Raw genomic sequence first — 23643 nt, 5'->3', positions numbered from 1 at the left:
TAGGGTTCTGAAACGCAAATAGGAAAAAATATTGACAATTTTTAGTAATAAATGGCCATTTTTCATGGTTCTGTCATTATCAGCGAGGCCACTGGATGCGGATAAAACCTAGGTTCAAACCTAATTATGACCAGTTGCTTATTGTTTCGGTATCACCTGTAGCCATGAGTATCGAAATGAGGAAACTTGAATAGCATAAACTTCTTTGTTAAGCTATAAAATGGCCGTATCTGCTTTTGCCTGCAATTTAGAACCCCATAATGTTTAATAAAGCGATCTATTTTTTTTTAATATTTCACATCATTTTTCTGCATCGTTATACATATACTTATTAAAAATTAATAAATAAATCCAATGAAGAATGAAATTTATGTACAACAAAAAAAAACATGTTGTTAATATCAAAAGAACAGAAATCCTCATATTGTCTTTGTTCTTTCGCTTTTAAGTCAACGCAATTATTCACCTGTATTTTAACCAAGTTTAGTTTTTGAATATTAATATTTTGAGGCGTGAGATTATTATACTCAATTAATGAACAAGTTATTTTGTTCAACTGAAAATAAAGTCAATTTCCAGAGTTGGGAAATTTTAGATTTATGGTAGGTACTGGTTTTCTTCAAATGATATAAATGGTTGAAATGTATTACGTTCTCAAACACAATGGCATAGAATAGCAGATAAGCGATGCTCAGCTCTGTTTTTTAACCATTTTTTTACCATTTTAAAGAGGTGCGATGTTCAGCAAAACCACGCGTTTTAAGATGTTTAACAACTTTGTAGAAGACATGAAAAATGTTAAACATTGATGTAAAACGTTATGAACAAAAATGATTCTAAATGAGTTTTTTCATACAAATTTATGTACTTTATGTTAAAAAATTCGTAACTCTTTTACAAGATTTATAACATTTTTTATGTCTTCTACAAAGTTGTTGAAGATCTTAAATCGCGTGTTTTTGCTGAACATTGCACCTCTCTAAAAGTAAAGTAAAAGAATTATCAGTCGAATTCGTTTTAATAAGGCTTATTTGTTTGATAGTAACAACCCATGCAAAGACGCTTATAGACAAAAGTTTTTATCAACTGCCGAAAGCGGAGATATTACACTTTCATGACTTCTAAGAGTTGTCTGCGCCATTTTGCGCCGAAGCCAGTTATAGAGGCCTAAACTACCCCTTGAAAAAAGAGTAATTCATGAATAGCTTTGTTACTTCAAAAGATAGGGTGATGATATGTTCAGCAAAAACACGGGTTTTTTTCATGACAAACAACTTTGTAGAAAACACAAAAACTGTTAAAAATCTTGGAAAAAAGTTATGATAAAAAATATGATTTTTAGGGGCCATTCACATACAACGGCATATATCTCAAAAAGTATAAGAGATAGAAAAATCGTGTCTTCGACAAAGTTGTTTCAAATAGTCAATTCTACAACTTTGCCGAAGACACCATATGTCTATCTAAATGTTTTGAAAAAATAGTTTTTCTATCTCACTGCGAGGTGTATTGATCACAAAACTTTTTTCGTCAAAAGTTGCGCTTTAATATACCAAGAAACTTCTCCGAACAAACTATATCGCTATAATCAATGGGTTGGGCGCTATTCAAAAAGCGCATGGAATCGAGAAAATAAAACACAGTGTAATGTTTTGATAAAAAATCGGATATATTTCTAGAAAGATTCGCGAACTAGGCGAAACTGATGAAATGTACACAATTTAATAAAATATAGTGTTGAAATCGTAGCTTGATTGTTTATTCACTGCACCCTAACTGTTCCCCTATCGATAATTTAACTATTCAAAAAACGCAAATTTTTAGAAGACGAAACTTCACCTCATGCAATACCACACACTTTATTGATTATGCCTGTATTTTTGTTTATAAAAGTGATGGGCGCATCACTTCATCGAGAGTAAATGGCAACACTGCAACCAAAAAATTAACAAGGCGTACATGGCGGGCTTAATTGAAACCAGAATGTAAACGCGGCGCAAAAGTAATAGGCGACACTGAAAATAATATCGATTATAGGCTCATAACATTGGGCGATACTGGCATTCTTGAGTGCGTTTTAAGCGACACTTTATATTGTTTTTAGTTCGGAATAGCTAGGGAAATTGCAGGAGATGTGTGTGGTATTGAGGAGGATTTTTAAACTAGGTTTATGAAATGTGTATTAAAGTGAAAAGGTTAAAGTTTGAGTATATTTTCTCCAATTAGGATTGAAAATTGCACATGAGAATTTCATTGGTTATTTTCTCATTATTATTGATTTGTCAGATAGGCCCTTATCGCGAATCACTCTCGATTTGTATCGGTGTAATTAGCGTTGGGAAAATTTGTCCCTAACATCGATGTTACTCAGGGCTGCCACATATACAGATTTATCTGTATTACACAGATTTTCTTATTCTGACACAGATTCAATTTGTATGGAACACAGATTTTCTTTCAACAATTTTTGTATGGACACAGATTTTTTTGTATGGGACACAGATTTTCTAACCTGGTGGATACAGAAATAAAATCGAAATTCACTAAATTTGCAATAATGCCAAAAACATTGCTTTTGCTTTTAAATTCTTTCAAACAAATCCGTAAGAATTTTAATAGAACTAAATAATTGCTTTGAGACGAATAAAAAATCCTGTTTCTTTTTTATCACCTCATCAAGGAATAATAACTAATTCCACCGAAATAAATCGGATCAAAAAATCGAAAGAAGAAAATCGATTCACCCAATTTCGGATGCTCCAAACATTGATTCAAAAAATCGATTAATCGGAATGAAAACATCGATTTTTGGAACATCGATTCAAAATTGCCCAAAGCTAGGTGTAATCCTCAAATTTACCCGAACTGAAGTATTTATATTTATATATATTTCATTCAATTTAATTTTTATATAGTAGGCTTTTTAATAATTATAAGCTTATAAGCTTTCGAACATTGTATAAAGATCTATATAAAATATTACCATTATGCAGTATATTTTGTTCAAAGTATACCTTGTGTTTGCATTGAAGTCCCTATTTTTCTTAAAACACCAACTTTGACATACTGTATCGATGAAACTATAAATGTTCTTGCTCTTATATTCCAGGAATATCTTAATGGAGATGTTTACTATGTAATGATGTACAAGAAAATCTATCAGAAGCAGTCAGTTGTTCGATTATTGGCTCACCTGATCACCCATAGTGCAAGAACTGCATTGTTGCCTGCCGAAAGCTCCTTGAATAACAATAAGAGTCAGTTCAGATCTACTGGTAACCTCTAGAACGCCCTGTGAATTCCTTGAGGGCCACTGGAATATTACTGGACATTCACTAAAGCTTATTTTGCACATTAAGAAGGTACAGCTCTCATTTATAGTTTGAGCAGATTTGGAATTCTGTAAAAAATCCTTGAGATTTAGTGCAGCGATCGGTGATTAAAAAGCAATCTGCTGAACACTCTGTAACTGTTGCCACAAGACTCTACATGGGTAAACGGACGATTTGTTGAAGGAAATTAGCTGTGACCTGTTCATGCTTTTGGCTTACGAAGGGACCTAGCATCATCTGAAAAGTTTGCAAACGTTTGTTGATCATGGGCCAACATATGTTCAAAAAAGCAAGTCTAGGTGCAATCATTGACAAATACTCGATTTTCCGTTTCCATTTACATAAAAAAATATCCTCACAAAATTTGTTAAACTGTTCTCACACCTGTAGAACACCCCAAATACACTCTACACTAAACAACATTTTAGGACGAACGTCAAAGAGTGAATACGTAAGATTCATTATAAAACATACGTGTGTGCGTGGGTGTTTGTGTGAACAATTATTTTGACACTTTGTCTAGGTTTCATAGCGGAGTAACTAGAGAAAAGATATCAGATGAAGTAAATCGCCCTACTGTTTAAGAGTGTTTTGCTAGAGGAGTGTGTGCGTGCGTATTGTCTTTTTCATGTTTAGTTTTTCTTTCGGTTGTACTTTAAACAGTTTTATTTTAGTATATTTTTTGTTGATTAGTAGTACTGCAAATGTTTCATTTGATCGATTCCCAACGCGTGTTAGCTTCAGAGAAATTCAAAACTACGCAGCTCACGAGAAACAGACCGTCGTTGTTCATCATTGTGCGTCGTTGTAAGGGTACGCTTAGAGGAGCTTAAAAGGAGATGTATTTCGAAGGGAAGCTTTTTCGTCTTAGTGGGATGTTGTAATGAATTCATGTGTTACAAATGAATTCTAGAAAGACGGGTTCATGGATCTCTTGCAAGTGTTTAAACACTTTCGACCTGGCTTGAATTCCTGCGATAGATTGTAATTAATAAGTTAGGAATTATATACAGATTTTATTCATCTACTATTTTCTACTCGAAACAATAATCCTTAAACCTAGTTTCCAGCTTTAAAACCTGCAGATATTCAAGTTTTTCGTTTTTCTCTTTTCTTTCTTCTAATTCCATTATTACTCTACCTTGAACTCCACTGTACTAATACATGTGTTGTTGAAAACAATAAAAAACCCAAAACTTCAACGGCTGGGTCAAACCAAACCGAATACTTCCGACGCCGAATAACGCAAATCCTGTGTGCTTCTTCGGAAACCATCAAAAACTATCTCCACTGTCCTGAATGCGAAACAAATTAATACCGTGAATCGAATGTGAATTGGCAACAACACGCTACTGTCCTTGCCAATACTGAAACGAAATACAAAACGAACCAATATGAAACCAAAACCCAAACGTTGCTACAAAACTAAAGGCGATATTTGCAAGTTGTATACCAGAGATTATAGACTTGATCGGAACTAGACCCAAGTATGGGGGAACACTGAAGAATGAGCGGGGGCGAAGGTGAGATTTTACAACATCCAAAACCAAAAAAAAAAAAACAACCCTACCGTGCTTTACAGCTTTGACCTATCTCTGTTTTTCCGTTGCTTTACTTTTCCAAACACCCCATCTCAGTTTTATGTTTCTTCCGACTGTTTCTCTATCTGTTGGGCTCGCTGAGCTGATTTCCCGCTTCATTTTACATTTTGCGTTCTACGTTTTGTACTGTCGGCTATTACAAATTCCCCTCTAGACTCAGTGTATACAGAAAACCAAAAACTAATAAACGAGACCCTTATGTTACGGACGTTGACAATTCCCTGACGTTCCCAGAATACACCCTACTAGGAAGGAAGCTTTTTATTTATTTATTTCGGAATCCACATTCCCACTTTTTCAGTGTTTTGCCATTTGTGTTAGTGTTCAATGTACTGGAAGTTTACGACCATGTACAGCATACAACTCCCAACCTTTCCAGAACCTAAAAACATGAAAAAAAAATATTAGGGTCAACGTTTAGGAATAGTAGCCAATACTTTTAGGCTATCTTGCGATAGGAACCCACGACTTGTTTAGAGTGTAGGAAACTGATTAACGGCCATTACGGCAGGATCGGACTTGCTTACTGTTGCTTGATTTTGTTTTACAACATGTGCCAAGCTTTTTCTAACCTCAAAAAAAAAAAAAAAAAAAAACGCTTAGCAATTAAAACGTCTAATCTGTGAAAGTTACCCGATGACCATTAGCTAGAAGTGGAATTCCATAACATTGTGATACGTAACATACTATCTAGCGTAATTTTCTTTTTTCGTTTAACTGGGTTAATTCACACACACATTGGGTTTGAGTTCCGTGATAGTTGCTTTTCACACGTATGTACATACTTACATAATTATTCAAGACGCCAACGATCTTTTGTTGAACACATGTTACTGATCGGTTCAAAATTGCAAGGCAACGCTTTATCAAAGTCGAAATTATCCGAAATCGTACCCGATATTCTTCGATGTGACATATTAAGTGTTTTCCTTACGTAAAGCGGCTATTCTGAATGAAGAATGCATTTTTTATTTAATAAAGTGTGACTTCGAAACTAATGGTTTTAGAGAAAAATGTGCTATGGAGAGTTGTAGGTAATCATTTTGGCTACGTGAAATAAAAACACACTGGAAGATCTCAAAAATATTTAAATATTTAATATTCAAAAAACAATATGTAGAATATAGACTAAAAGTTGCTCTTTCGAATACTTTCTTTATTTTATGAAGTCTCCTTCAAAAAAATCTGTCCAAAACATCTGTTTCCTTTCAAGATTCTATAGTAAAAATTAAAAAAAATATATATATTTGAAGAATGAGGTTTATGTATAATTCAAAATTGATGAATTAATTTACCAGATTCTTTTTTTTGTATATTTGTTCACAAAGCCCAATTCAATTTTTACAACTTCTCCCAACGTATTTCTCTGAAGTCGATAATTTCGTAGACAGATTTTTTCAAATAAATTGTATGCAAATGCTCATACTCCCTTTTGAGAAGTTACTCTTGAGTAAAAATGATCGCATTATCTACAGAGCACACTTCAAGCGTGTGCTAGTATTAGGGCGAATGTAACATGACTGATTTTGCTTTATCGATCCTCTCGTCAGTGAATAAAATTGACAAGATGTAATTTTTTTGACATCATGTGGTTAAAAAGTTCCAATAAACTTGAATGTTGTAAACGATCATGTTACATTCGCTCTAATTCTAGCATACGTTTGACGTATTTCTAGTAAAATATTTTTCAAATCGAAGATGATCGTGTTCGGTGGTTGAATTTACTAAAAGACCTATGTAAAAATGATAGCTTCTCTTTGTTTACTTTCTCTTGAAACCATTTATCTCTTTCGTTGTGCTTTGAGTACGAATTGTTAGCCAAGGTCGTTGTCTTTGGATCCAAAGTGAATCCAAAGTATTACATTGTTGCGAGAGAGGAGAGAACCTCTCATTGTTACATTGGTCGTTTAGTAAAGTTTCGCGAGAATTCGTCAACAGTCATCAGTTGAGCGTTTGATTCTGAATCAAGCACTCGACAGATTGGCCAAATTTGTTAAAGTGATAAAGTGTTCATTCATCCAAAAATGTTATCATTTAATCATTTATTTTCATATTCTCACTCAACAATGTTATGGAACATCCAATTCTTCAGGACCAAAACATTACTCTGGTGTTCAACTTCCCAAATAGATCGTCGGTGATTGTTAGCATAACCCGTCAACGTTTTTTCATACATGTAACAGGACTGAAATGAAATCAATAGAGGAGTGTTCAGAGGAAATTGCCTTCGAATCGGTGCTGCCACGTGCCAGCTACAACCACCGTAATTTCTGATGAACACTGCCGCTCAAAATTGATTCTATTTCATCCTGAATCGTCGTACCTTCGAACTCTCAACGTTTATCTGTTAGAAGGATACTGTTACGTAATAGTGCAAGTTTTCCGACCGGGAACATCAACTGCCAGTCCCGAAATCTTGTTGCCGTGCGTGTGTGCGTGCGCGCGTGTCTGTGTTTACCATTTTGTCTCCTTACTACACAAATGTGCATATATTGAATTGAATTTATTATTCTGTGGAATAAAGTATGGTATATTTTGGAAACAACAACTAAACTTCAATGTCGTGTGCAAACGTGCGTAATGCAACACCAATCTGGATGCCAAGTGTCAGTGTTTCCGATGTGTACTCTCATTTATCTCTGTACTCTATTGCTAAATGTGTGTGTGTGTGCGTGTGATCATCACAAATACTTACTTCTTATGTCTCGAACTTCGTAAGCAGTATGCGATATAATAGCTCTTCAGTGCATATATATACATTGATGGTAAATTCGGACCCCGCCTGTGGGCCGTCCTGTCCGGCCTCGAATGTCTCTTCACTGGAACTTTTGAATTGTTATCTTCTGTACTATTCTCTTCAATGATCTGCCAATGAGCATAATTTATTTGTTTGTGTTCTGAAACTATCCAAACTTTCTCCGTTCTGTATCTGATTTTTCTCAAACCATTATCTGTATATCGATAAAATTTCGAACTTGTCGCTGTGGAAACAGCAATCTATATAAGCGTGTATTTGTTGTAGTGAATTTTTGTTGTAATCAGACTTTCTAACCTCTATAATCCATGAATCACATAGTTTTCTTATGGGTTTCGAATCTGTAGTGAACATTTTTCTACTTGCGTTTTTATCCCTGATTTCGATGACTATCGTTTTACAGTTATCTTTTGGTGTTCTCTTGAATTGAGGAAATTGACCTATGTAAATCTTATACAATCATCATTCTAAGTATGTATGAATCTGCCCTTACCTTTCGTTATTAGACCTTGTATCTAATTCTTCATCAGTTTTAGTCGTTGTTCGATGCATTTGATGACAGGTATGGTGGCTTGAAAATGAAGTGATGACAATCGCATAATCGTTGTGCGCAATGCAGAACTAAATGTTCTTTCGTATCGTTTTTATGAAAATTGATAACTTCAGCACAATAAAAATTGTTAAACTAGAATCGAACTACAAAAACATTAACGATCCAGAGCTGATGTGACACAAAGTAGAGTGCAAATATGTTTTTAGAATATTTTTTTATTTTTTTTTGGTAATCAACTGTAGCCAGTCTTGAAATGCTGTTGGGATTTTTTTTTTATTTCCGTACAAAGTGGGCCGAAGGGTCTCAGATTTTCATGAAATTTTTTCCACAGGCAGTGCTCATCAATATATGAATAAAAAAAATTGAGAAAAATTTAGGGTCGCTTATTTTCCCGGAAAACTCAGTTGGAATTTTTCTGTTTTCCTCTGACACTACTTACTTTGAAAAATCATAACTCAAGAACGAAGCATCGTAGAAACAAAGTTTTTCATGAAAATGAAAGCAAATTTTCTCAGGAATAAAAAAATATATTAAATTTCCACAAAATTTTGCACCGTTGAGAAAATTCGTAAAGAAAAACCGGAAAAACTATGCTCCAACTAGTGGAAAATTTTCAAAAAAATATTTTTGAGAAGGTAATTTCATAAGCTTTAATCGCTGAAATTTTTGAAATGTACTTTTTTTTCGTTTTTGAGTTATGGCCAATTTTGTAAAAAATGTATAAATGTGTCATTTTGAGCCTTTTCTTTGAAAAATCATAACTCAAGAAAGAAGCATCGTAGAAACAAAGTTTTTTCATGATAATGAAAACAAATTTTCTCTGGAATAAAAAAAAATATTAGCTGGAAACAGTTTTCCACAAAATTTTCCACCGTTGAGAAAATTCGTAAAGAAAAGCCGGAAAAACTATGTTCCAATTAGTGGAAAACTTTCAAACATATATTTTTGAGAAGGTAATTTCATAAGCTTTAATCGCTGAAATTTTTCAAATGTATTTTTTTTTCGTTTTTGAGTTATGGCTAATTTTGTGGAAAATGACCATATAAGCCTTTTCTTTGAAAACTCATATTTCAATCGAAGCATCGGAATAACAGAGATTTTTTATCAAAGCAATTGCAAATTTTCTAAAACATCTGAAAAAAAGATATGGGATTGGTTTTAATGAAGTATAAGTCGGAATGGATGATATTTGTCATGAAAGAAGAAACCGCTAAGAAAAACTGAAAAAAAAACTGTTTCTGCCTCAATTTTTCATTACACTGAAAAGGGATTCTTTCTTTTCTATGGAACAAATAAGATTTTTATTTTTTCATTATTTATTCAATTATTCAGTATATAACTTACATTTTCATCTTATTACTATCTATTTTTTCAACCGGGAAGATTGTCTTTGGTTGCTAACACCAGAAGATTTTCGTTTCTTTGTATTATTAAGAACAAAGCATGCAGTATTTTCTTGGTTCTCATGTGCATCTGAGAATTCACTAGCAAAAATGCTTCGTTCGTCTTTTGGTATAAATGAATGATATTTTTTTGTTCCAGGAATTGGAACAAGGTTAGAAAATCTTTCCTGAAGAAATTTTTCAGCCTCGGAATAGTCATTTTCAGCTGCATAGATAAATTCCCAATCTTTTTTAAATTGGTCTTTCGCCTTTTGCGACACAGCCCAGTCGAAAAATTGGTTGGTGTTATTAATTACTGCTGACTTTCTAATGCTAGCATCTCTAGCCATCCTGAAAACTGTTTCCAGTTAATATTTTTTTTTATTCCTGAGAAAATTTGCTCTCATTTTCATAAAAAACTTTGTTCCTACGATGCTTCTTTCTTGAGTTATGATTTTTCAAAGAAAAGGCTCAAAATGGCACATTTGCACATTTTTTACAAAATTGGCCATAACTCATACAAAAAAAAGTTCATTTCAAAAATTTCAGCGATTAAAGCTTATGAAATTACCTTCTCAAAAATATTTTTTTGAAAATTTTCCACGAGTTGGAGCATAGTTTTTCCAGCTTTTCTTTACGAATTTTCTCAACGGTGGAAAATTTTGTGGAAAACTTTTTCCAGTTATTGTTTTTTTTTATTCCTGAGAAAATTTGCTTTCATTTTCATAAAAAAATTTGTTTCTTCGATGCTTCGTTCTTGAGTTATGATTTTTCAAAGTAAGTAGTGTCAGGGAAAACAGAAAAAAATCCAACTTAGTTTTCCGGGAAAATAGGCGACCCTGCATTTTTCTCAATTTTTTTTATTCATATATTGATGAGCCCTGCCTGTGGAAAAAGTTTCATGAAAATCTGAGACCTTTCGGCCCAAACCCGTACGGAAATAAAAAAAAATCCCCTGTTGTAAAGCATGGCTATTTGTTGGCGCTATAGGGTATAGAACTTCTTGAACATCCTACATATTCGTTTTTACAAAAAGCGACACTTCCATATGAAACATACCCAAGTAATCAATGAGCTCATATCCAAGTAACCATTCTGATTTAGATAGAAAAGGAAAGAAAAGGGAAAGATACGTAGAAAACTCCGAAACTGTTGATTTTAGAGGAAAATGTTCTATGAAGAAGTTGTAGTGAACCGTTTGGACTACGAGAAAAAAATATACACCGAAAAAATATTTTATGTTTTTTCATTAAAAATTTAAAAACAAAACATAAATTTTGAATTACACTAAAACCCCGTTTTTAACATTTTTTAAATTTTTACCATAGTATCTTGATAGTATTTAGATGTTTGGGACAAAATTTCATGATGGAGAACTTTTTAATTAAAAAGTTTTTCTAAGAACAACTTTTGACCGATCTTTAAAAATTTTATTTTTGTCAAAATTGATACGCTCTATACAATAAGAATCTTGAAACGATTCTGAACCTTAATGATTATATGGATAATTTCTCTAGAAGTAGTCATTTTCGAATTATATCGAGTTAAATGCAAAAATAATATTTAAATATTAAAATAGTCCATTTTTATTAGTTAGTCGCGATTCTCCATCAAGGAAAATAAGTAAGTGGAAAGAAATAAGGTCATTACTCAGGAAAACGCATTATTATAGATGAAGAATCGCGAATAATTAATGAAAATGTCCTATTTTAATATTTAAATAATATTTTTTGCATTTAACTCGATATAATTCGAAAATGGGTACTTCTAGAGAAATTATTCGTATAATCATTATGGTTCAGAATCATTTCACGATTCTTATTGTATCATCAGAACTTATTTATTTTGACAAAAAAACAAAATTTTGAAAATCGACCAAAAGTTATTATTGGAAAAACTTTTTTTATTAATAATTTCTCCATCATGAAACTTTGTCCCAAACATCTGTTAACTATCAAGATTCTATGGTGAAAATTTGAAAAATATTTAAAATGGCATTTTTAAGTAATTTAAAATTTAAGTCTTGTTTTTGAATTTTTCAGTGTGTATTTTTTTCTTGTAGGTCAAACGATTCACTACAACTTCTTCATAGAACATTTTTCTCTAAAATTAACAGTTTCAGAGTTAGAATTTTTCAAATAAGTTGCAAGCCAAAATGTATAGGCCATTTTCATAAGTTATTCTCGAGTCAAAATGATTGATTTTTCTATGGAAAACACTTATTGTATCAAACCAAAAACATGTGCAAAATTTACTGCAAATCGAAGATGGTCGAGTTCTGTGACTGACTGATTTGACATGGAATTCGTCTTAAGTCAAATTTCATTGGTGACCCCAAGTGCCATCTACGCTTTTACTGGGCACGACATCCTCAAAATGCTCAACAGAAACAGTTATTTAATTTTAACCAGTAGGTATCGGATCACATTACTCCGCTGTGAGGCAGAATTTCGAATATATTAAACAAAAAACAATACTAAATATACATTTTTTTTTCCGCGGGTTTCGCGTAAGTGTCTGCTTACGTGTCCGCCACACCCCATTTTGGCCCTTCGTGCAATGGTATGTTTAATTCAAATTGATAATGAAAAATGACTGTACTGTTAAGTGGAACCGCATGCAGAGCAAGACTCAAGCTAGGATGGTGGCTACCTACATACACACATACAATTCTAAAAGCAACATTGCCGATTTTGTCTTTAAAAAAACGCCTCTGAGTAACGCGACACCATTTGCAGAACCCTGTTGGAAGATAAACGTAACGCGACGCTCATAAAACGAAATCAATGAGATTCTGTAATTATCCGATATTTCCTTCCAGTTTGAAGTCACACTCTGGTTTTAATCAATACATGGAAGGATTGCCTTGAGCAAACCCGAATTTCCGGAAAAAAAATATAACAGATCAGATAATAGAGTGATGTTTGAAAAAGTGCATTTCAGCGATGGTGTCGCGTTACGAAATGCAACTACTTTTATTTATCATATTTTCATAATATGAAAAATGTTTCAAAATGAATGTCACAACATGAAGAACATTTAATATGCGAAACATAACACCTATTTATTTACATGGTCACAAGGCATATTTCCGAGAAAAAGCCTCATTTGATAGTAAAAGTCCGTTGCTATCGTTACGCTGGAATGTGTCTGATTAGGGCTTATTATTAGTGCTTATGGTTACTTGGGAATGTTTGTGTCATATTACTGACATGCTGAAGTTGTCGATTTTATCATTTTTTTTTGGGTAAATGGGGTAAGTGAAAATAATTTGTTTATTTCACAGAATAAGTTAATTTCCGCTTTAAATTCATGCGCAAACCTTTGAGGCCACTCGGAACATTATGATAGTTAAGAGATTTTTGAGATTTGTTTAACTATTATAGCGTTATAGAGCGTAGTATTGTCAACCTGTCAACTATTACTCCGTAACAAGTTGGTAGCGTGCAATGTCATTTAAATATTTTCAGTGGAAAAAGCTGCGGAGTTACTGAGTTGTTCTGACAGTTTCAAACTGAAGTAAAAGAAGGTTTAGAATTAATTCGAAGTAGATCTAAAACAACTAAATTTAAACATCGTCAATTTTCAAATCGCTTAGAGCAAGTGAAAAGTTTCTCATTAGAGAGTGTATTTGTATTTGCTTTGTGTGGAACTTCTCTAAAAGAGGTTGCCAAACATTACGATATTAATGTGCCTACCTTGGACAGCCGATTGAAATGAAGACGTCGAATAAAAAGTTCCAATATTAGAGAACGCATGGAAATTCCGTGGATTTTCCATGCAAAGTTAGCTCAAAACATAAAAAATGGGGTATAGGTCTATCCATACAAAAACAGCTTCTATATACTTTATAGGAGGATTCCGTTCCAAGAAATGATTTTTCCCGAAGAGTTCCGACGTCATATCCGACTTTTCCAAAAACAAACAACGAGCGGTTGAAACTATACAGAGCAGAAATGCAGTTGCTGTCCTATAATGTAAGAACTAACATTGAAAATGTTGTTGTTGTAATGTTGTCGAATCATTAGAACAAACATAACTGAACAGAAGAAAATTGAATTGGCAAGAATAAAATTTTATTTGTTTACATGTTACTTATGTTATCGTTCATTGGGACTCATTTACAAATATGAAATATGAATGATACTTAGATAAATAGCTCCTGACCTTCATGACCAAAAATATTTTGCAACGATTTATAGCAAAACGGCCGTAAAAAGCCACTAGTACGACTATAGGGGATTGTCTACTATGGGAACACTGCCCCAAACGCAAAATAGAATTTTTAATAATTTAAAAATGATTGCTTCTTACTGAGATAGGCGAATTTGAATTTTTCGGATACGTTATTCCTGAGGGCCGCTAGTCATAGTAGAGATGTTGTCTCCCTCAAATCTAAAATAGACGAATCCAAATATCGTATTGTAATTTGAAGTAACCTACAGTTCGTTGGCTTCAAGTTAGGCTGGAAATAGAAAATTGTACGGCTCAAATGCAGTGAGTTCTATGGACATTTATCTTCCCTCATAAAGGTCGAAAAACGGCTCTCTACAAGACAACTTAACAAGTTTGTCTTGATTATGCAATTAGTATTTGAAATCGGAAATGTGTCAAAATTACTGCTTAAGAACATAGTAGGTCATTATTTATGTATTAAACCATGCAAGAATACTGAACTTATTCCGCTAGAATATCAAGAGCCATGCCTTTATTCCATGTTTGTACGGATAATTTGCGGACACCCTGTACAAATCTTTAGCCGGTGTTTCAGGGAATTAAATCCAAGTTACCACGTCCAGTACATTCTAAACAGTGCAAAACTCTTCATCAATAATGTTGAATATTAGATCTTGGTGAATTATGCAAATTAAAATGATTATCTTCACAGAAAGAAAAATCCATGTAAATTTCAGCGTAAAATCATGCACATAAAGGGAATGCCAGATATGTCGCAAATTTACATGTCACATCGTGTAAAATTACAATAACATCATGTAAGTTTCCGTTACACATCGTGTAATCTAGCATGGACTCTAACCGATTACGCGACAATTCGCATAAATTTACATGATGTTGATGTAATTATACACTATGTGTCATGTAAATTTGCAACATATCTGGCATTCCCTTCATGTGTATGATTTTGCGCTGAAATTCACATGGATTTTTTTTTCTGTAGAGTAAGGTGGGGCAAAAGTTCGACCTTAGCGGTATAATCAAAGTTTCCAGGAAAACAATAGCATTTAAAACAAAACAAATACCGTACAGTGAACCTTCAACATATTGGCTATAATTTTGCTGAACAAACTTGTGTCAAAATATTTACCCATTTTTATTTATAACAGTTTCAAAATTGATTGTCTTATTCGAACTTTTGCCCCACCGGTGGGGTAAGAGTTTGAATCTAGTGTGGGGCAAAAGTTCGCTGACTAAAACACAAAATATCGATCCTTTTATGACAGGCATACTTTACACCAGCCGTAAACTTAAGTTTGACGAAAAATACACACTAAATTTTCATCGAAAAATTACCCAAAACCGGGTTAATTGTAATACAGTTGCCTCTCCACATCTCGATATTGAAGGGACCATCGAGATAGGGAGAAATCGAGACAAAGAACACATTTTTAATGAATACTAGATTGAAAACCACTCCGTTACCAAGAAAATAATAAACAAACAGACTTCACTTCGTGCTCCCGAACTGTTTTGAATCAGTGAAATCGGGTCTAGTAACCTTCGATAATAAGAATATCGACATACCGAGAGAAAAACTGGAACGAAAATCAACCAGGTTCACATCGAGATAGGGAGATATAGAGATATGGAGGATATCGAGATACGGAGAGTGAAAATGTATGCGAAATGAAGGGACCGAAGAAAGCATCGACATAGGGAGAGATATCGAGATGTAGAACATCGAGATGTGGAGAGTCGACTGTATACTCAAAAATAGCAGTTTTTCGCAAAACTAAGTGGAAATGAAAAATTTTGGTGACAATTTTCACACGATCAGACAAATTTAACTAAATTTGAAGATAATATGTGGATTTTAGGCAATTTGCAATTTTTTCCGTGAGTTTATACATGGGTCGAACTTTTGCACCGCTGATTCGAACTTTTGCCCCACTATGGGCCAAAAATTGTTTTCAAGCATTTATGCAAAAACTAATACACCTCAATGCAACCTTATGATAGGCCTAGAAACGCCCTTACATAAAATATTGAAAAAGATTTTATCTTCAATTGGTTCAATGCAACGTAAGTTTGACCAAAAATTACAATATTCACGTCGAAAAACAACAAATAACAATAACTTTTCCAAATCTCAATCGATTTTTATGATATTTGGATTGAAAGTCTCTTACTTGAATAGCTTTCGAACTACCATGACATTTATAAGATTTGTTTTAAATTGAGCTAGAAATCTTAAAAAGAAACTTTTACCCCACTCGAACTTTTGCCCCACTTTACTCTATTGGAAAATAAATAAAGATAACTTGGCATGTCCCACAAAATCGCCCTTTTTTACCTTTTTTACTTGACCCAGTGACCAGCCGGAACAACTGCGGCCGTATCAGTTTACTGACAAAAAGTACTCGTATTCGCTGAGAAATGGGGGTTTTGGTACTTTGGCTTTCACTCAGGCCTATACGGGTTAAAAGAGATGTCAGTTTTTTTTTAATTTATTATTCAAAACGATAAACTTTTCTCTTTCCTCACTTTTTGGGCAAGTGAAAAGGACGGATACATTTTTCTAATACCTTATCTGTATTTTTTTCTTCAATTTAACATAAAAATAAATTTCAGCATACCGTTTATATATGGAGGGAGTCAAGCTAAAAAATATCAACGACCTCATTTATTTCAATCCACAGTCTTTAGAATTTGAAAAATCTCAACTATACGATTTCCCTTACTCACTTGCCCTTACTCACTTGTCCTACGATACCTTACTAGCTTTGTATGAATAGACTAGACTAGACAGGTTGAGGAGGTTAGATGCAAAGGAGAGTAAGTGACAATAATCTAGTTTTGAGAAAAACGGCTTTGAAAATTTCCAACAATTTTTCACTCCATACAAATTGCATGGGAGCCAAAAAAAAACAAGCCTATCTTCTACCATTTTTTCCCATTAGTGAACTCAATAAAACACTTTGATTCATGCAATTCTAAATTGATCAAAATGATCAATTCACTTTTGAAACAAGCCCCTAAAATTGGTTGGAACACTACTGAGTAAATCTAAAACACAATGTTCAATAATAGGTTTCAGGAAGAACCTTGAAATGTTGAATGTGTTCGACACTTTTTAAACATGTTTATCTAGATTTCTCGATTACTTTTTCAAATCGACGTAAGTAACTTTCATACGATTTTGTGAAAATGAATTAGGAAGAATCACAACCTGTCTTCTTAAACTGTTTTGAAATGAATCACCTTTTGACTATTTTTTCGCCGTGTACATCGCTTAAATTTTGCATACAATCAGCTCCCGTTCAAAAACTAGGTAGTTTATATTATTTCCTACAAAAAATATAACAAAATGATAAGCCGTTTCATTCAGTTACTTTAGACGTTTTTCTACCAGTGTAAAATCGGCTCAAGTAGTATTTTGTTTTGATCCGTGGTTAAGTCAATTTGTCTCTCCATACAACGGAGCGGTGAAAGTAGCGGTTGGGTTGTGAAAGTTGGAATTCTTACTTACGCCGTTTTGTAATTCCGGAATTAAACGTTCGAAAATTGAAAAATCAAGTTTGGTAAAAGCAGAACGTGTGGAATTTCGTCTGCGAAACACGTAGAATCGATAAAGTAAGTTGATCACTTTTCTGCCTTGAGACTATTTGAATAAGTTTTCGAGATTTGATCTTCAAAAGCAATTGGTCGCTATGGAAGTTTTTGTTTTCATTGTAACACAGCGCAATACATGTAAACCTTGCAACTGAAAAACATCGTTTATGGAATGAATAATCTACATCATAAAAAATATAAATACCTATCATGCGGTTGGTATTGATGATTAGAGTAGCAGCGCATCGACCTTGAATAAAAGTTATATGATGATATTCTGCGCGGCATCAAACATAACACATTTCATATTCCGAGTCGCAACACTATCAACAAATTTTCAAGGCACTTACCGTCATCGTTTTGTTCATGTCACTCTCGGATTGTTTGTGCATTGTTCGTTGTTCTGGAAAGCATTCAGTTTACCAAGTATATTCCTTCTCGAGTATAACCCATTACAAAGCCACTAGGGCCAATCGGAATACATAACGCCGCAAATCGAACGTAACCTTTTAAAGTAGTGCAGTCACATTGTTCTGTAGAACACTTCGCAACACACGAGGGAGATAATAGGGTGTTTTATGGTGATATGATTAAATGCAAGTTCAGTATGACTGTTGCGAAGAGTTGGTAGAAAAATCGTAGTGGTTATCATTCAAACTTGAGCTATGTTTGCTCCAACATGAGTAGCAAACGTTCGACAGACTTTGATGCACAGTTACTCTAGATAATACACCTGGATCTCGTATAAAGAGACTGAACATGTTCGGACTCAACGTTAGTTTATACATACATATGCAACACAAGCACAGATTAGCTGCATTGCAGATGAGATGCCTAAGGTTACGGAACATCGCTAGAGGTTATCACCCACTTCGACACGTGTTTGTAAACTCCGTATTGTTGAAATACAGTTAGGTACAGTAGTGTGCAGTTAACTTCGAATGCTCTAGCTAGACCAAGACACAATACGCGTGAATAACTGCACCAGTTTTACAGGACCACAGTAATATTTTACACCGACTGTCGTCGTATAATTTTTAAACGCCGTTTTATCGAGATATTGCAGGTAATAATAATTGAAAAATGTCGTCATTGTGGCGTTGGGAAATTCAGTCAATCGTAGTAAGTGATTTCGAAAAAGGCCGTTTGAGTAGAAGAAATACAAATATTGCACTAGAAACGGATAAAAAGAATAGATTTAGGAACGAACGGCAGTCTAATATGATTTTCTGTTTTTAATACCTGAGTTTTGGTACCGTTTTGAAAGAAAACCTTTAGTTCTTAAACATATTTTTGTTTCACCATTTTTGATTTTTTGAAACGATTGTTTTCTATCCGATACAACAAAATCTCCTGTTACAAGAGGCATTTTTGTAGCTTTTTGAAAGAAATTGTGATTCAGCGCTTTGGTTGGCTCCACGAGTTTCGTGTGGTTCAACCAATACGCTGCGTCTGTTCCATTTTTCAGCACGATTTAAGGTTTAGCCTTAGACTGCATCGTAGTATTCACGCACCTGCATGAACGCACATGATTTCCTAGTAGTTAGTGGATTGCGCAATGAGCTGTACGTTAAGCTCAACATCCGTTGTTCAGATGAAAAAAAGTTTACTGTAGTGCTTGAATGGAATGCGTAGAACTGTGCTTATCGTAGTGTAGATCCGTAGTGGTATCGTTTGACTGATTGCAGAAACTTGTAGTTATCATGAGAAAATTTTGCAAATCAGCCAAATCGGAAGGGAAAATTCATTGTTGACTCGTTTGAAAGGTAGAAGCAAGATTTTCTCGGTCATCACTGCTTGCTCTGTAGATTAGTAGCAATTTGCATTGATGAGAATTCAATTTAATATATGAATCAATTCGTGACATTGTAGATATAATAACAAAATCGATATTACATTTTCCGCACATGCTAACATTTCTTCCGATATCATACGTGAGAAAAAGATATGCAAATTCGTGCAAACCGGATAAACCAAACTCTCTAAGATCGCGTAAAGTTTCGGTATCAAAGTAGCGAGAACGGAATCTCTCTGATCGTGAAAACGAACTCATTGATTTGCAGTTTCATCAATGAGTCGATTCAAATTTTCCCTTAAACCATTGAATACGATAATTTAGCAAATTGAACTCAGTGTAAGCATACCCCTCTCCTGAAAACGTCAAGTTTGTCTCTGTTAGAATGAAGCAACCGAATCATTCAACTCACACCTTACCTTACCTAACGGACCTAGAGAAACTCATAACGACCAGTTCAGTTTCAACACTTCCTTGAGGATGACGCCGTTCCTTGACCGAAAGAAATACGCTCAGTCATAGCTGATGATAGGATAAGCGAAACAAATCCCCTTTCGCTCCATACTAGATGTCCTTTTTCCCGCTTCCCTTGAAAGCGACAAAATGTTCCACAAATAACGGCATGAACTCAATGTGTAATCTGTACATGTGGTGTAACGCCCCTTCTCCCACTTCTTGCTATCAGTAATCCTTTCGGCTACAAATTTCCTGCTCTTGAGCGACCCGATGATCATCAGCAAACCACACCGATCTTTTTGAACCGGACCGGTGTTGCTGATCTACAATCCCAAATCCTCTTTTCCGAACTCTGTGTCTAATTTCATCCCCACCCTCCTCACTTTTCCCCATCTGTTAACTTTCTTCTCATTTTACGTTAAGAAGTACCATTTTCTGGCTTTGGTTTTTGTGTATCATATCCATTTATTGTAATCCCATACTGTACACACTGTATTGCTGATGAGGCTTCGCGCGCAGGACCTTACGAATCCTTGGAGGTAGAATGCGTCAACCCAGCTCGATAGCTGATGGGGCATCTCGTCGGACCCTAGCAACAAATCTGGTTTTTCATGGCTTATAACTAAATTAAATCCACATTTTAATTCTAAAAACATTAATAAAACCAAAATTGTTATCTGGGAAAGGATACATGTAAGCAAAATCTGCCATATGAAATATGATGAGAATACAATGTGTCACAGCTTCGTACAATTTCATGATATGCTTTTTTTTGGGTATGTGCTTCAATAGCCTGAGTAGAGTTGCTATAAGTATTCTACAGTATTCCACAATGACTGCCTTGTTTACCCCCTACTGATGTGATATCAAATTTTCAACAATATTTCTCAATTTTTTGTCGTAGATTCCAGGATACATAGATTTTTAACATCTTTGATAACTAGTTTTGCCGAGCAACAGGTTTTATGCCTAGTGATTTAATTACCCGTTTTCTTTTAAGCGTTGGAAGGCGTCATTTTTTCAAGACACTAATTGTTAATTTTGTCGTTATCCGTACTACATTTTTAGATAATATAATATTTGGTAAGTACTGATTAATTTTCCATTATAAGAGAGTAAATCGGAAAAATATGTATGTATTTTAGGACCTATCCTGTATCGTAGGGATTAGTTCATAACCGCCAAATCTATACCATCCATATCGTTATTTACCATAGAAGGCGAAAAGTCTCAGTAATAGCAAATGTTGATATGATGTTGACTTGATAGATATAAAAGATCTGAAAATGATATCTAAAATTTAGATAAAAATCTGAAATAAGATCAAACCAATAGCAACAATCTATTCATTCGATCTGCTAACATCAAAATTTGCTAATGTTTAGAAGTTCCGGGATTAAAATTTGGATTTTGCTTTTAGATCTATTATCTCTTGTGTCAATCAATGCTTCGTTTCCGCTCGGGTAATGGTCGTCTGGCAGCCAATGAACATAGTTTGGGGATATGATCAATATGCGTGATTTAAAGGGATTCATTGATCACTTCCTCCAAAAATTCCAAAAAGGGAAAGGGGAAAAAGATTATTCTTAGCAGAGACTCATTGTACATGGTAATAATCCAAGGATTCATCAAGAAAATCTTCTTCTAAGCGATTACTCTATTTATTTCTTGAGAAAATTTTCTAAGAAATGTATTCCAGTAACAATAGTTGTACAAAAGTTGTACAAAACACTGTTTTCATAGATTTTAACATAAAATTTGAAGTATGATTCATAAAAAATTCTCGTTATCGAATCCATCATGCATACAATATATGACTTTAACTCTCATTTCAGATATAATTTGGTTGAAATTACACAATTACATTTAGATTAAATCGGTTTTTCTAGCATGCTTGCAGTCTCACACTTTTATAAAGCATCAAAAAATATCTTTTGAACATCGAAAGTATTAAGAACTTAGTTGATAATAATTGTTACACACATGTAGTTTAAATTCTGTCGCAAATTAAGCTAATAAATTTCCATACAAGCCGGTAAACTTGCATGCAAGTAGGATGAAGTAGTCAAATCTTGCATTTTCAACAGTGAATATCTCGAAAACTAGACGTGCTATGATATTTTTGAAAACGGCAATTGACTCAGCAACCTTTAATTGAGTGAATAGCGGCATTTTTGTGCTTGAGACAAAAACGTGTTCAGTAGTGCAATCAATCTTTTCTCTCAATATTTTCCCCCGAAAATTTCCCTTAGAATTATTCGAGCATTTTTTCCAAGCTAGCAATCTATCCAAGAGATATTTTCCAGAATTTCTGAACGATTTCTTCCAGTATTATTTTAGTGATTCCTTAAAGATTTCTACCGAAAGCTCTTGCATCATTTTTGCTAGAAATTAATTCAATTTCAAGAAATTCCAGCTCTGATTTTGCCAGGAATCCATCCAAATGTTTTATCCGGAATTAAAAAAAAAAAAAATCGATGTAAGATTACTTTTTTTATAATTTGGCCAATTCAGATGGGAATTGCCCAGGAATTCTTGTTAGGGATTAAGAACCATCTCTTGAAGGAGTCATGGAAATTCCACTATGAATTGTTGAAAAAAAAAGAAGGGGTGAAAAGGGGTGGAAAACTTTCGAAGCAACTTCTGGAAAATGAATCCATGGAATCCATGGAAGGGTGTTTGGAAGAGTTGCTCGAAGTTTTTGTGTTTGAAAGTAGAAGTCTATGAAGAAATTACTGTAGCAATTTGTGGAGGATTTTTCTTGTAGAGAAATCTGAAGAATTATAATAACACAGAATAGCTGTCTGGCGGTTTTCCTGGAGACAACGCAATTTACTTTCTGCTGCAATTTTTAAGGGATTCATAGAACATTGCAAGAGAAATTACTGTATGAATTGCTATAAAATTTCTTAAAATAATTTCAAGGGTTTGTATGAAGGCCATGCAGAAATTCCGGAAGAAATATTTCGAATTATGTTTATCTAAATTTATTACTCACTTTGAAAAAAATTCACATTTAATCTCTGCATAGTTCCTTCTAAAATTTTCTATAAAAATCGAAGTTTATTTTTAGAACTACTTCAAATGCTTTTTCAAACTCTATATGGTCGGGGTTCTGCCAAACCGCACCAAGGGCCATTTTTTCCAAAAATGAGTTATTTACACACGAGGATTCAGATTATCATAACCTTTCCACTTTACAAATATCGAATAATTTAAACCATCCCTCGTTGTGTAAATTCAATATTTTTCTCTGGCAGAATATGTAAAACTGAAATTATATCCAACCAGAGCGAACCATAAACCTAAGCCTGTCATTTAAGGTAATTTAATATTCTGATTCAAAACGACATTTTTTTTTCAAATTTTTCCTGAAACGTTGTAAATTGGCCATTCCGGACAACATACAGGATCAGCACCAACGGATTTGAGGATGTAGTGTAAGCGAACAGCCATGTAAAATACCGTATTGTTTCGGTGGTGCTGATGAATTTTCATTGAAATTTTGTCCAGCCACACCGCACCAAGTACCATTAATATGAAAATCGTGTTTTTGTAAGAACAAAAGGTATCAACACGCGCTAAACGCTCTCTTTTGCTTTTTATGTATTATGTTGATGGATCCATGCAGAAGCCGTAATGAAATAACAAGACATTTAAATTTGATGTTGTTTGAATAATTTAGAAGCACTTGGTGCGCTTTAGCTGTTCAGGAAATGACGTTTTCACAATCAAGCATATTTGATCAGAGTGGGCATAAGTTGTTTCAAGTCTTTAGCTCTCAATTCAACAGTTCGAAATGACCTAGAGGTAGCACGCCAAATCACCACTCGAAGGACACGAGTTTGAATCCCGAATAATATTTTTTTACGTTACCCGTAACATACAGTTCAACCAAGGTACTCTAAATGCGAGTAACTTGGTGCGCTCTGGCATAACAAATTCATGGTTTTCATCGATCATCGCATTTCTCAACTA

At 34.1% G+C, this 23643-nt stretch overlaps 1 protein-coding gene across 50 annotated transcripts in view; it reads left to right on the top strand.

Annotated features, from left to right (window-relative positions):
• LOC5578934 (calcium-activated potassium channel slowpoke) overlaps positions 1-23643 on the top strand; it is a 226985-nt gene that overhangs the window by 103242 nt on the left and 100100 nt on the right. For 7 of the 50 annotated variants that reach the window (XM_021837461.1, XM_021837501.1, XM_021837498.1 and 4 more), the window contains exon 7: positions 4764-4855. The exons of the other annotated variants lie outside the window; for them this stretch is intronic. In XM_021837461.1, the coding sequence (XP_021693153.1) occupies positions 4764-4855 (92 nt within the window). The remainder of the gene's footprint in view (positions 1-4763; positions 4856-23643) is intronic. 50 annotated transcript variants of the gene reach the window in all.

The sequence above is a fragment of the Aedes aegypti genome, chromosome 1 (assembly GCF_002204515.2).
Source record: "Aedes aegypti strain LVP_AGWG chromosome 1, AaegL5.0 Primary Assembly, whole genome shotgun sequence".
NCBI classification, from domain to species: Eukaryota; Metazoa; Arthropoda; class Insecta; order Diptera; family Culicidae; genus Aedes; species Aedes aegypti.
The sequence above is the reverse complement of the archived record's forward strand: the minus strand, read 5'-3'. Positions and strand labels throughout refer to the sequence as shown.